Source organism: Strigops habroptila, chromosome 17 (genome assembly GCF_004027225.2).
Source record: "Strigops habroptila isolate Jane chromosome 17, bStrHab1.2.pri, whole genome shotgun sequence".
Lineage (NCBI taxonomy): Eukaryota > Metazoa > Chordata > Aves > Psittaciformes > Psittacidae > Strigops > Strigops habroptila.
In genome coordinates, this window is record NC_044293.2 from 497,315 (window position 1) to 512,113 (window position 14,799).

The 14,799-nt window shown below is 50.5% G+C and overlaps 1 protein-coding gene across 1 annotated transcript in view; it reads right to left on the reverse strand.

Annotated features, from left to right (window-relative positions):
* Window positions 1–7,414: 7,414 nt before the first annotated feature.
* Window positions 7,415–14,799, reverse strand: part of CADM1 (cell adhesion molecule 1) — a 95,439-nt gene continuing 88,054 nt past the window's right edge. The window contains exons 11-12 of the mRNA XM_030505322.1: window positions 10,054–10,185; window positions 7,415–9,553 (exon numbers count right to left, since the gene is read on the reverse strand). Of these exons, the coding sequence (XP_030361182.1) occupies window positions 9,435–9,553; window positions 10,054–10,185 (251 nt within the window). The 3' untranslated portion in view covers window positions 7,415–9,434. The remainder of the gene's footprint in view (window positions 9,554–10,053; window positions 10,186–14,799) is intronic.

Genomic DNA, 14,799 nt, shown 5'->3' on the forward strand with positions numbered 1-14,799 from the left:
ACAAGGATGCGGGTGTCTGGGTTCCCACATGATCCATACCCTGCCCTAGGAGAAACCGGGTCATGCAAAGAGAGGCCCAGGCCACGGATCACAATCTTCCCATCCTTCCCAGACACTGGCTGGGTGGAAATTTCCAACATCCCTTTCATGCAACCGCTTAGTCTCTGCCAGATTTATCTGCCTGCTATTAGCCTTCAGAGCCTGATTTGTCTGCCTGTCATTTGGACAAATGTTGACAGGCAGAAACAAGCAGGGCTTGCTTTCTTCCCCTCCCTTCTGCTTTCTTTTCTTCCCCCTCCACACCATCCACTGCCAGCGAGAACATCAAGGGAAAAGGATGAACAACTGACCCATAAAATAAATACAAGGCTTACAGTTTCTGATAAAGATTAAATATTGTAGGAGTCATGGCTAGATAAAAGCTGTGGAAGGAAAAGTCTCAGACCTCAGAAAATATCCTCCCCACCCCAGCAGCATTCCCAGCGACTGCAGGGGGGCAGCAGCCCCCAGGGTCGGGGTCCCTAATTCACTCACATACCTATAAGCCAAAGAGACAACCCATGGGAGGAGGAGGAAGCACCAGTGCCTTGCTCTGATCCCACAACAGAAGCAACAGCTCCATTCGAGGGGAGCACGTCACCAGGGCACTGTTTTAAAGCCAGCTTTATACACACAGGGGTAAGAGCAGAGCATTTCCCCTGCCTGACCCTACACGCACGCACAGACCATACAACAATAAACTGCATTAAATAGTCTTTGTTTAACCCCAGGAGAAGCTTCTGGTTGAGAAGCTGTGTGGACCCTGCTCCGCAGCCTGCCATAGCTGGAGCAGCTTGCAGTGAGGAGACAGACCCTGCAGGGCCAATGCACCAGCTAAAGGAGCTTGAAGGCAGCAGGAAACTGCTCTCCTCAGGTGGAGCTGCGAGATGGTGGTCTCCACTCAGAGATACGCACACACAGATAATCACAATTCACACACAGTTTGCACAGGCCGAGGCAGACAATGTGAATGCATTTACTGCCATGGCCCTGGGTACCAACCACTCCTCAGAACTCAAGGACTTCTGATGGGCACACTGTCTGCTTTTGACCCCTAGTCCCAGAGAGAAAGCTGCTGGCCCAGCTGATGCACATGTGAGGAGTTCCCATGGAACATGCAATGGGTGGAATGTCTTCAGCCATTGCTGCTCCACTCTCCTCCTTTCCCTTCACATCAATGCATAACCATCTGCTAAAGCACTCCAGCCACCCAACTGCTGAACTTGGTGCTTGCCAGGCTAGTGCAGATTTGATTTCCCTCCCACTAGCTGCCAGTTTTCCCAATCATGTAGGTCTCAGGTTTGCTTTTATACATGTACCCAGGCAAGCGACATACCACCCCTGCTGCAGCACAGCCACATGCAAACACAACACCCGAACAACCACAGCTACTTGATAAATGGGGGAGCTTCTCCCCCAGCTTCAGAAACCCTCCCAGCCTTACCTGTCCCCCAGAAGTAAAAGTCCATCCAGCCACACGCCAAATCCCCCTGAACTCCCCCTTACCTGCAGAGCCAGGCCCCTGCATCCAAACCAGTCACTGGTGCTGAGCTGAGCACTAAGTACCCGCAGGTGGGGATGGAAAGTGGCCGCAGCTGAGCAGGGGCAGGGCAGGAGGATGGGCAGGAGGCGGAACCCCCGCCATTGCCTTGGCTAACAACAGTGGGGTGATGTTGGAGAGGCTGTTCCCACTCAGGGAAGACTGGGAGCTCTTGGTGCCCCTGGGAACTGCTGTGCATCTCATGTGAAACCCCCTTTGCCTCCCCTTGTACTAGTCCTTGGCTTGCCTTAAGCACACGGGTGTTTTCTTTTCGCAGGCAAGAAGGCACAATTGATTGACGAGCACCAGCTCCAACTCAATTCAGTTCTGTTTAAAGTACCCAAATTTTAAGACTCAGAATTCTATGAGTCCAAACCCCTCGAGCACCAAGCACTTGCAGACAAACCATGAAGGGTTGCCAAACCCTGCTCAAAACCAGCCCGCTAACCATGGCATGAGCGGAGTGGGTCAGGTCCGGGGTGGAAGGGTGCTTGCTGGGACCAGGCTGCTGTCAGGCTTCTGCCCCATACCTGGTCCTGCACCCCAGGGCTGAGGTGCACCCTGGGTTCTGCGCCAGAGCCGGCAAGCAATTGTGCAAACACGAGCCAGGGAGTTAAAGCAGCAGCACAGAGAGAATTGGAGCAGCGCTCAGCAGCAAATTAGACATTTAAAAGCTGAGGAGAGTGACTGGTGAAGATTAAACGCATTATAGATCTGCTGGAGGAGAGGTGAGTGAAAGAAAAGGTAGATCATTGACACCCCTCAGGCAACAGGGTGAAGATGTGTTTACGTACCCGTGTGTAATCAAGTAGGAATGAATGCAAGACGCGGGGCCTTAATTGTTCATTTGCAATCAAGGCCACGTACACCTTTTCTTAGTCACAGAAAAACACCGCCGGGCTCCTTGTTCCTGCTCCACAGCAGCGTTACCTGGAGGAGGGAAAATTACCCAGACGTAATGGGGCTGATTGCAGGCGGGGAGCAGCCAGGGAAGGGAAGCTGCAGGCTTCACCATTGGGGCGATGCTCCAGGCACCGAGTCCCCTGCTAGGAGGGAATTAGCTGTGGTGGGGCGCAAGGGAGCTTGTTGGGAGCATCACCCGCTGCCCACCGGGCGATGGGTAAGATCCCTGGGATCCTGTTCCCAGGCTGGAGCATGATCCCATTTTGAAAGGCTGGGGAAAAAAACCCCATCCCAGGCTATGTGAAGCCTCCCGCTTGCCTTGTGGCTCTGCCAGACTCATTGAAACGACTCAAGGAGGGAGCGTTGATGCCAGAGTCCGGCCTGGGAAGCGTGGAAAAGCCTGCAAAACAGGAATGCCTGAGGCATGGTGTGAATACGGGGCACATCTGCAGAAGCAGGAGGGTGTTGGAGGCAAACTACCCCAGTGAGGGGGGCACAGGGCAGCGACAGGCAAAGGGGTAGGGTGCAGGAAATGCAGAGGTGAGCACGGGTACAGAATCTAGCAGAGAGATGGGAGCAGAGGAGGGTGCAGACAGCACGCAGAGGTTTCCTTCTGCACCTTATTGAGATTCTGGTGCCGCTGCCATTCTGAGGATCTGCTGCCAACCTGTCGCAGGCAGGAGCCAGTGCGGTGCCAGCCCCGAGGGAGGCCGGAGCCGAGTACAGAGGAGAGATGAGGGTATGTGATCAAATATTCCCTTTGCTCCTGGCAGCTCTGCAGCTCCCGCTTGCTTGGCTCACACGTGCCTGCTCCGGGCATGCTCCAGCGGGCAAGGCGATGCTCGTGCCGGTCGCCCTGCTTGTTGCAGCATGGAGGCAGAGGCGAGGGCTCCCGGGGGAGGGATGGTGCTGCCGTGGGGATGCTGAACCCCAGTACCCGAGCAGAAGGTCTGTAACCCAAACACAAACCGGTGACACCAGCCTCCAGCATCTGGGCTGTGCAGGCAAAGGCAGAGAGGGAATCCCACCTTCGTGCTCTCTGGGTGCTGAGATCAAGTGTGTGGAGCCTTGCGGAAGATGCCCAGGACAGCATCAGTACTGCTGGGACATGAAGCAAGTCTTTATTTAAGCCAGTCAGATGAAAACAGCATTTCCAGAAAGGAATGGAGGTCATAATGGAGTACAGGAAACTGCCTGTGGGTCTTTGAATCAGTCCCTGCTCTTCCCTGGCACTGGGCATGTTCACCCCTGCTCCCAGCACAGGGACAGACGGGTGCCAGCCCTGCGGCATAGGAGGGCTGGGCTCTGCTTCCTGCCCTTAGTCATCTTCCTAAGGACAGTTTAGTTATTTAACTGAAGTGTGTTTATTGAACTGAAGTGTGTTTGTGTAACTAAAGTTGGTTTATTTACCTACAACTTGGCTATTTATCTAAAGTTTGGTTATTTAACTAAAGTTGGTTTATTTAACTAAAGCTGTTTTGTCCAATTACAGTTTGTTGAATTAAAGCTTCCCAAGGAGGTTCTGCAGTTCCCCAAGCAGTTCCACCCAAATAATGCAGAATTCAGAAGAGGGTGATGTGCGCGAGGGGATGCTCCGCTGCAAACGCCTGGTAATTTGGACCCACTGGGACCCTGCTCAGGGCAAAGGACTGAGTGGCTCTGCCTTGGCTCATGGGGCTCAATCTGAGCTGGTTCCAACTCACGTCCAGTCAGTTCCCACACTGCATTCCCAGCACGCTGCTCACCCCTGAGTTATTGTGTGCTTACCTGTAATGCTGTAAGTGCATGGAGGAGCAGCAGTTCCGGTCCTTACAGCGCAGGGCTGCTGCAGCACCGGGACCAGCTCCTGGCATCACCGCTTCCCTAGTCCCATCGCCAGGACCCGGCACTGGGGGCACGTCCCACCCGATCGATGCCGCCTGCAGCTGCTGCCGAGAAAATGGGATTGGATCTTCAGGAAAAGCTATTAGCCCGTTGTCAGGCGGTGACGGGAGCTGCCTGGCCAGCGTGGATCGATGCTGCCGGCCCCAGCGCCCCGCTCCTCCGTTCTACAGCAAGTGTGTTTCAATCCTGAGCCCGGAATTCAGGTTCGTTTTATCTGATCTAAGTTAAAGTGTCATTTATCACTAATTACTTTTCATGGCAGAGCACTCCAAGCTGGGACTTTTTTGTTTGATTTCATAACAACCCAGAAACATCCTCAGGTCCTCTTAATGAAAAAGGCTCAGCAGCTGTAGGCTCGCTTTGGAAGGGAGCACGTTTCTGTGGCTGGTCACCAGGGATATTCAATTCACTAAGTCTAGTTTCTTACTGTTCCTCTTTTCAGCTTTCCCCCACAATGCTTTTGTGTCTTGATGCCTGTTAATGCAAAATGTGTCATTGAGAAACTGATTCTGAAAGTTACATTTGCAGATTCTTTTCGTCTATTTGTGTTGCCTGAGCAGGGCTGCAAAGGCAAAGACCCAAAGCGTTCAGGTGCAAGTAGGAAAGGGGCAGAAAAGTGGTACTAGGTGACCTCTAAAAGCCAGAAAGATGTGGACCACGGATAGGATAAAGCACAGACTTTGTTGTTTCAGAGAACCACTGAGGCTGTAGGAAGCTCCACAGAAGCTGAGACCTGCTGGGATGCTCAGAAGCAAAGCCCTGACACAGCAGAGGGTGGAAGGAGGGACGCTGAGCACGGAACCCAGGGCACAGGGAAACCACTGCAGCTTCTGAAGCCCTCACAGATGAACTCAAGGAGGTTTCTGAGCAGATGTAGTTCTCTGTGTGGTGCTAAACTGACGGACAAATGGCTAAAGCAATGGCTCGCAGTGTAACCCTACAGTCAGATGTGGGATGCTGGCACAAGTCCTAGCTGCCCGAGAGGAAGGGTTAAGCTCTGGTTGTCCACACAGACCTCCTCATTCCCAGGGACATAACGAGGTAGAAATGAAAACCTTTTGAAGCCATGGCTAAGTAAGCCTGTGATCTTTGCAAGCAGCACTCCCTGTTTGGGTTTCTTTCCCAAACAGATGGATACTGCGGCATGAAATTGCCAAGATTAAAGGCAACAGCGGTTTAGTACAGACGACTGGGGACATGAAATGGTTGGGCCATTCGAGGATGGGGATCCAAAGCCCTGGCATAGGCCCCACTCAGCCCTCGCAGAAGGTAAACAGACCCTGAGCAAAGCAGCCGCACACAGAGGCGCTGGCAATGAGCAATGCTCGCAACCGCATCCTCAACAGGCTGTCAGTGATCAACCACGCTTGTATTGGTTTAACTCTGGAAATGAGAAGCAGCCATAACCCACGGCTCCCCGTCCTCTCCCCGCTCTCACCACAGCCCTGGCTTCACCACAGCGCCTGGTGCATCGCGTCCGAGCGTGCTGAATTATTGAGAACCACTGCAGCCCAGCAGGTCTGCGCGCAGAGGCAGACATTTCAGACACAGCATTAATCACAGCTCAAAGTCCTCGGGGAGGGGTGCTGGCTCGAGCAGCACATGTTGAATCAGGAATTACAAAGAACCTCGCCCCACTGCAACATCCAGAGCGGGACACTTTGAGGCAGCTTATGTGTCTTTTTAGATGCAGGATAACGCGGGTTGTGGCATTCCCGGGGTGCTGGCCCGCTCTAACATCTCTGTGTGCTAAGAGACACTTGCCAGTTGTACCTACAGCAGCCTTGAGATGCTCCACGCTCAGCAGCGACAAGTGCTGGGGACCAGCCTTTCCTCACAACGCAGGACCTGCACATCTGCCACCGATGAGGGACCACGTGGGGCACACGATGCCACCCCAGTCCCCCCACTGCCCTTATTTCCAGGCAGAACACATCAGATGCCATTATTGAGTGTGGCTAAACAATGATCTAGGAAATAATTCTACTTAAGCTGTGCCAAATGGGCATGCCACTGCCTGCACTACTGTAACCATAAAGGGTTCAGGGAAAGGGGAACATGGACCTGGTGGGAAAGGATTTCAGCTGCATATCTAACACCATCGACATCACAAGTGTGTGGTACAATTTGCTCTGGCTCAAAGAGGAAATAAGCATCAGGGACCTGCGAGTTAACATCCCTTGTGCATTGAAACAATTGAAACATGGCCACTTTGACCACCACAGTTAACTGCGTTCATCTTGTGTAACAAAAGGAACGGCTGGTTTTTCTGGTTTGCCCCTAGTTTTTTCCTTGGTGTCATAGTTTCTCTCAGAAAAATGTTATTTTCATGTATTTATACATATGACCTATATTTTTTAATATATATGTATCTCTGAAGTGCTCAAGAAATCACTGCTCTTCGAGGAGCAGCACCACTGCTGCCTTTGGCACGTGAGCCCAGATACGAAGGGCTCCTTGCTGTACACTGTAGCCTGTTTACATACAGGGATGATGGCAGTGCACCTCTTGGCAGCGTCTCCTCAGTGGAAAGCAACTGCTTCTCTCCTCCCCCTTTGTCCAAAACATCAAAGATTGATGCTTCCAATTCCAGTGCTGCAGCTGCCTCGCAACCTGATTTGAGGAGCTGGGGCTGAGGGACACATTGCAGGAAGGATGATGAGCAGAGGCAAAGCGCGTCCTTGGTACCAGTTGTCTTCACTGGAGTTGGTGTCTTGGGGCAAGCAGACACCATGGATCATCGTTTGGAAATCCCAAGCGTTGTAAAGGGAGGTGCGAGATGTGGCAACAACTGGTACTGAACTGGAGATGGGAATGGGGTGAGGGAGGTCACGTACCTCAACACTCACCTGCCATTACAGAATGTAAATATTGCTCTGCTATTAAAGCTGCCATACCGGGCTGCACCTGGAGCACCTCGGGAAGATTGGAATATCAGTTACAGGTTGATTTGCTCCTTAAGTAAACACCACTGCAGGATAAACAGCATTAGAGGATGGCTATGGCCGTGTCTCCGGACAGCAGGGATACAGAGAGAAAAGAGAGATGTAGTTTTGTAACATTAATCTTTTTTTATTAAGAAGACAGATATTTTATAGTACTTCTTTTCCTTTGTAAAAATGGTATACATGAACCAATACAAAATGTGAATGGGAACAGATGGATATGTATTTTCTTACATTGTAACACCTTCCTTGGACACCTTAAAACAGAACTGGCCTAAGGGGAAAAACCAAAAAGGCCGGGTAAATAAAGAACAAGGTTGTTTATCATCAGTTCCGCGTCCTTCATTTGTAATATCCCTTAAACAAGGTTGTTCTTTCTTCACGCTTCAAAATCCTAATGATCTAAAGCTGTACAAAGTAATACTCAACAATACATTTCAAACAGTGCACTGTATACTGAAGAAAAAATACATAACCCAATATACAACTCAAAGTCGCAATTTCTTGGTTCTTATCCTGTTTCTAGGGTTTGTTTCCAATGCGTGGGGCCGAAATTTTGCAATCTACCTGAGACGGAAAACACCAATCAAAACACATGAACCTGAGACATGTCAACAGCGTAAGTCAAAGTTACATCGGTAACACTGCACTACGGTACACTCCAAACAAAGATGGGCTGCTCAAAGCCAGGGTGCCCGTCCCGGCGGCGGGAGAGCCCCCGAGCCCCCGCTGCTGCCTGCTCCCAGCCACGGCGCGGGAGGCTCGGAGAGGAGCTCGGCAAAATCTGCTCGGAACAAGGGGTATTCCCGCGAGGTCCTTCTCGCGCGGAGGGAAAAGGCGGAACGCTGCCGGAGCACGGGCCCGCTCTCTGCCATCGGGCCGTCCCAATCCCGAAGGAAGCCCGCGTTGTCGCGGGGCTGCCAAGAACAACAGCTAAAAAAAAAAAAAAACCAAACGCACGAAAATGCTCCCCCAAACCCCTTAAAAAACCCAAACCTGACTCTAAGATTAATGCTTCCCTTAAATAAACCAGCATACATTTTCCACAGAAACACAGTAAAAAAAAGAAAAGAATCGCTCCAAATCCAAGATTACTCACAAGAAACAAAAGATTCAGCATATAGACTTTAACACCGCCTTGTCCTGGCACTCTGCTGCCTCTCGCTTACGGTTCTACCGGACCTCGAGTCTCTGTTTCACCTATGGCTTTGTAAGTCAGTCAGCGCTCCCATTGTGCCCCGCGGGCAGGACACGAGGCCACTGCACTCACCATGCCCCGCGGCTGCAATGGGGGGAGGACGACAAGGGCTGGGCTGTGCCGGCTCTGGCAAAGCGGGAGAGGGGGGCCCAGCCCCGAGAGCAGGACAGAGCATCCGCAAGGCACGGGGCCGGAGCAGACGTCCCGCATCCCTCCCGGAGGATACCCCAGGGCCGAAGGGTGCCTTTGCCGAGCTCCAGCCGATTTCCTAGTTGCCACCATCGAAAGCACCTGAAATGCAGGCAGCCACGAGCGGGTTCTCGCCGGTCTTTATCCGAGCCTTTAGGACGATAGAGGGAATGGGACATGGGCACACTTAACTGCAAACTACGAAGTCTAAAATGTGCTGGTTCTCCTCCAATGAGCTCGAGTTCTGAACGGAAACCGGTGACGAGAAAAAGAAACACCTTCAAGGAAACGCACCTACTCCAAGGGGTCCCGGCAGTCAACTGCCAGAACCCAAGAGGAAAGGGGAAACGAAGAGCCACAGAAACCCGAAGGGAACTAACGCACAGAAGCCCCTCTTCTTCCCAGCCTCCCCCCGACCCGAACAAACAGAAATTAAACAAGGCACAGAATCTTCTGCAAATGACTTCACTAAACTAAATCCAAGCTGGACTTGGCCAAAAAAAGAAAACCCAAACAAAATGAGGTGTCGAACAGCAGAGTGTACTTTGCGAGGAATATTTTTACACAGCCAATCCCGGACCCTCCCAGCCTCCGACTCTCCACCCATTGGCTTTTTTTTTCTTTAAAAAAAAAGACACAAGCTGGTTGCAACTTCCAATATCACTGTCTCTTGAGCGTTTAAATAGGGCCAGTAGTAACCGTCCACGGTTGGACACCTCAACAAACCAAGGCTGCTCTAGATGAAGTACTCTTTCTTCTCTTCAGAGTTGTTTTGTCCTCCTTCTGCATTGATGATGGCTGTGTCTGCGTCGGCCGCATCATCTGCTCCTTTGGCTTCGTGAGTGAAGTATGTACCTGGAAGGGAAGCAGAAGGTTGTGTGACTCCTCGCAGGTCTCTGGAAGAGCATGAGCGATGAAGCTGCAAGCCCCAGGGGAAAGCAAACCCCCAATGGGAGAGCAGGGGAGGCTAAGTTTGAGGGACCCAGCCACCGAGAGGCTCTTCAGCAGCAAGACCATGCTGCAAGCCTGATGGCATCGGGGCAGGGGCTTTTCCAGTCCTGCCCTGGGCATCCAGAGGAGCCATCTGTTTATTTTAGCAGGAGCTGGGCACTTGGCCTCCGCAATCATGACAATACCAGGCTGCGGCATGAAGCCAGCATTGGGAAACGTGCTGTCCTTCTGCCCCGGCACACAGAACATGGGTGGGCAGCTCCAGCCCTTCTCCTTTCCCCACTCCCAAGGGCTTTCAGGAGAGACTCTTCCAAGAGCAGCCAGGGTCCTTGCATGAGACAGGACACCACTGCGAGCAAAAGGACACACGTGCCATGTCCCTTCATTTTCCAGCTTTGTCTTACCTTTATGTCTGGCAAAATATCGCCCTAAAATGATGAGCAGGCAAAGCATTGCAAACACGACCACGGCCACGACACCGCCGACCACCGCGTGGTCCACGCTCCGTATTGCCCCTTCCTCACCTGCACGAGAATCTGTTGAGATCAGAAGAGGAATAAGAATTCGGGACTTATTACGATGCGCTCTGAAGGGTCTGGCTGCAGCTGCTCTCGGGACTGGAAAAGCCACCCTTGTGCTCTCAAAAGGAAGAGGGGTAAAGCATGGAGCTGCCTTCCAGATGAGTTGGGGCAGAGGAGCTTGGTCTGGAGCCCAACTCATGTGGCGGCTCGCCTCGCAAGGTGTTTTCCGCTAGAAGCAGCAGCGCTACAACTACGCAGGTGGAAGGCAGCTGGGAGAGGAGAGATGGAGCCGGAGGTGGCTGCAGATCGGGGAGATTTCCCTCGAGTGCTCCCCAAATTCCCACCTCCCTGGGTGATGGGGACACAGGGAGCGCAGGCCAATACGGGAACATTCGCCGTGAGCTCTGGAGGAACATCACTAACAAGGGCCCTGCTGAAAACATTCCACTTCAGCCCAAAGAACTCCTTGACCACAACCCAGCCAACCCAGCCCAGTAAAACCATTTACAACCATCCTTGTCTCAACCCAACAAGATGATGCCTTTGCCATTCAAGGCATCTGCAATGTCTGGAGACACGAAACTCCTGACCCAAAAGTACAGAAACCTCTTTGGAAAGCAGATAGTGAGCGATAATTGTAGAGGCCTCCAACCGCTTTACTGTGCTTATTTAAGCCCTCGCCACACAATTAGTTTTCTTTCAGAAGCGCCTCTCCCTTAGGACGCCGTCACCGGGGAGAGGAATGACTTGTTTGGCAGGGGAACAGCTCCGAAATGAACCCAGAATGAGCTATGGCCATGTAAAATGAATGTATGGCAGTGTAAACAATTTTAATTTAAGAACGCAGCTACATCAACCCTCACTGCAATCCTAATGGCAAACGAGATTTATAACGTAGTAAAACACAATTATTCTCCCGCTGATTAATACATTAACATTTTGGAATAGAAGCTAAACCATTGTCTCTTTTTTCCATGGAGTCAAGTGCGACACCTCCATTAAAATGATTTACTGGCCATACCTTACAATTTAAGCACAGCAGCAACAGAAACGGTAAAAATCTTTTAACTTTACATGATTTGTGAAGTCACATGTGAAGGATTTACCATTTAAATCTTTCACTACAAGAAGCACATGGCCTATAAATCTGCCCTGCATGCAGTTGCCCAGACACCTAAGAGAAATGCATTTTACCAGGAAGACTGAGAGTGCAAATGCAAGTCCATTTTTAAGAAAGATTTATCTCCGTCTCCCTCCAAGGAGCAGAGCAAATCTCTGAAGCCTCCACCTCTAATAATATTTGAAGTTTATCGATCAAGCGTACAGATCCGTGACAGCTAAAGGTAATGGTGCTCTTTGGAGCCGAAACCTGATACAAAGCTTGTGAGCAGCAGCCCGGGATTTACTCTTTCTATCGATATTTCCAATCCTGCTCCAAGATTAAGGAGCAGGGGCCCTAAGTGAATAACTCGTGACTGAGAGCACCATAAAGCGCCTTTTAATTAAAACAATTTGAGACAAAACCCCTTCAAGTGCTTCTTCGAGTAACTTCCAAGAGCAGCAGCTCTGGCATGGGCAGCAGGAGCAGGGAGCCCCTTTCCAAGCTTACCTGGAAAGCTGAAACTCTGCTCCAGAGAATGGCCCTGTAAACCAAAAGCACTGGCTGCCCCATCACCTAATCCAGGTCATTTGGCTGCAGTTCTGGCTCTGCTGCCCGCCAGCACAAGGGAGACAGCCCTTCCCCGAGAAGCGACTGTGGCAAACAGTCTGGCCAGAGCAGTTTACTGAGTATGATTTTGTCTACTGGGATGTGCAGGGCCATTTTTCTTCATTATTCCTGTTAAAAGAGACCTCTGCGAAGTGCCAGCATGAGTTCATTTTATTATGCGCGTGGCTAAACAGTTTATCTTCAAGCTTAACAGACTACATCAAAATTACATGCCTTCTGAGGATGTCTGGTGGCTGCCAGCCATCCAGCGCCAGGTCTGTGGGGAGGTGGCAGCAGGCTCTTAACTTGCTGGGTGATGTATGTGTATATCCATTGGGTGAGCCAGTGGATGGCTCTGCTGCCAATGTGCAGGACACTGATGCCCCAGGAGCCCTGCATGCAGGAGTCAATGGCAACCCAGACTCGCATGTCACTTTCCCATGTGGCATCAGTTTGCTCTCCAAAGATATACTACTTGCCATTTTTAAGACAAATTCACATTTTTGAGTTATTTTTAGGCATCTCACCTATTTTTTCTTCATTTTAAATGGGAAAGTCAAGGCACCATGAGAGGCCAGAGACCACGATGCCCACGGCAGAGGCAGAGATGCTACAGCACTGCCGACGCTGCTTTCTCACTCCAACTCCTCAATATATAACTTCCCTACACAAGCTACTCCAGCCGTTCCCTTTGCTACGTACTCCTCCTTCAACGTCTCCTCTCTGCCTCGTCTTCAACACCTCACCAAGCTCCAAACGCTCCCATGCAGTGACCCAACATCAACCCTGTTCTGCCTTCCAGCACAGGAGTTTTCTGTCACTCATTATTTCTATGGTAATTAAAAAGTTTCAAGTCTATGGGGCAAGGAGTAATTCCCCAAATTTGTACTGAGAAAGAGAGACCTGACCTTAAACCCTGGAATCTGCTTTGAAATGCTGTCTCCAATTCACAAAAGCTATTCCCGCTTCAGATCTATGATTAAAAAAGAAATCACAACTTTATTACTGAAGAGGGAGCAGACGAGATGGCAGGAACTGACAAAATGCCACATTATTTGCTAATCCTAATATGTTATTCTTCCTGAAGATTTGCTTTTCTCAGCACCAATTCAATTATAGATGCTACAAATCCTTCTGACATTTAATTCCCTCTCGTCGGAGAGCACTAAATGTATACATGCAGGGCTTTCCCATTAAGATGTTAAGGAGCGTGCTGGCCTTTGCATTGAGCCCTCAGGAATCTCCCTTCCACGGTCTGGTTTTGGCTTTGCCGGGGGGTTTTTGGTGGGAGTGGGAGGAGGGAGGGAAGAGCAGGGAAGGGACTGCCACGGCCGCATGTCGTGACGAACATGCACCCCAGCGTGGCTACTCTGCAGCTACTCCACACCTCGCTGCACCTACTGCTGTGGGCTGGTGCTTTGCTTGGTGCCAAAGCACCTTAAAGGAAAACTGCAGCACCAATGGCACAATCCGCCTGCAATAACTGAACAGATGCAGAAAAAATGCAGCAGTGCCTCCTGTTAGAGGGATCCCACAATCTTCCCTGATGTAGCACGGAACTCATCTGTGTGAGAGACAGACCTACACACATTAGCGGAGAGCACCGCAGCCCCACTACAAGTGGTGGCCAACATGAGGCTTTGGTAGCTTTCAATTAGGTTTTGCTTTGTATTTTAGCCAACTGCTCACGTCGTTAACAGAAGTGAGATGATGCCACTGAAGTTTTCCTTTAACCCAACAGCGCAGCTCATGGAATACTACGCAGACAGAGAAGAGGTGTTTCCGACCTGTCCCTTCTCCTCACTGCACCAGCGGGACTTACTGAGTCAGGAGCAACACACAGCGGGTGGTTTATCTTCCACATGGGCACTGTCAACCCACACCCGTGCTGGAAACCCACGGGTTCTTACCTACGGGCTTTATTTGCAGGGGGAGAGGCCTTTTAAAAAGGAAGGTATTAACAATCTCCACTTTTCTAACACTTCTGCAGCTGTAATTGCTTAAATCATCTCTCAAAAGCGTGCAGATTTGGCTAGCAGGATCCTAACAATGTGGGTCAACCCTCACAGCAAGGTTTAGCGGAGGAAAGACAGTTCTCCTCCTAACTTCCCAGTAAAAAGGTTCTTCTCAGTTCTGGTTTAATGAGTTACTGCTGCACTCCCACAAAAAATTTCTCTTTTATTTCTGGGTGAGAGAGAATTAACGTGAAGCCCTTGATGCAGGACAACATGGGCTGAATTTGTATGTGCATATGTAAGTTTAGGCACACACTAACTCCATTGACAGCTCTGTGCTGCCCAGATGCTAACAGAACATCTGCAGCAGGGTGGGGAACAGGAAACTTATCAATTTCTTCGAAGAATTCCTAACTTAGCCATCTTTTTTTCCCTCTAAACAAACTAAAAGTTCCATTTACTAAATAAGGAAGGCACTGACATGACTTGGGCTCCCCCAGGTCACAGTGTAGGTGCTAATGGCCTTAAGTGCCTGCTGTGCTTTGAACAACTGGGCAGCCAGCTATTCCTCCTCGCTACAAGGTAGGACACCTACAGCTCACACTGACCTTTCCCCACTGAATTTGTGGTTTCCAAACGCTGGAGCAGCATTAGAGATTGGGGCTGGGGGAGGAACAGGCTGTCGCTACATCAGAAACACTATAAACCACCCCACCATGACGTGGGAGGACAGAAATTCCTGCCCGTGTATGACAGGATGAGCAATACCATTATTCATTACTACAGCGTGGCATTAAGTGCTCTGCCCCTACTCTAATTTATTGATGGGCTGTTAAAGAGTAGCATTAACCTGTTTGTTGTATTATAATTGCATTTGGTCTCATTTAAGCCAGAGAGATTTGAGGAGTTCACCCTTCGTCAATCAATAAGCGCCCCTTCAGCGACCCATTTCAAGATCGCTTCATA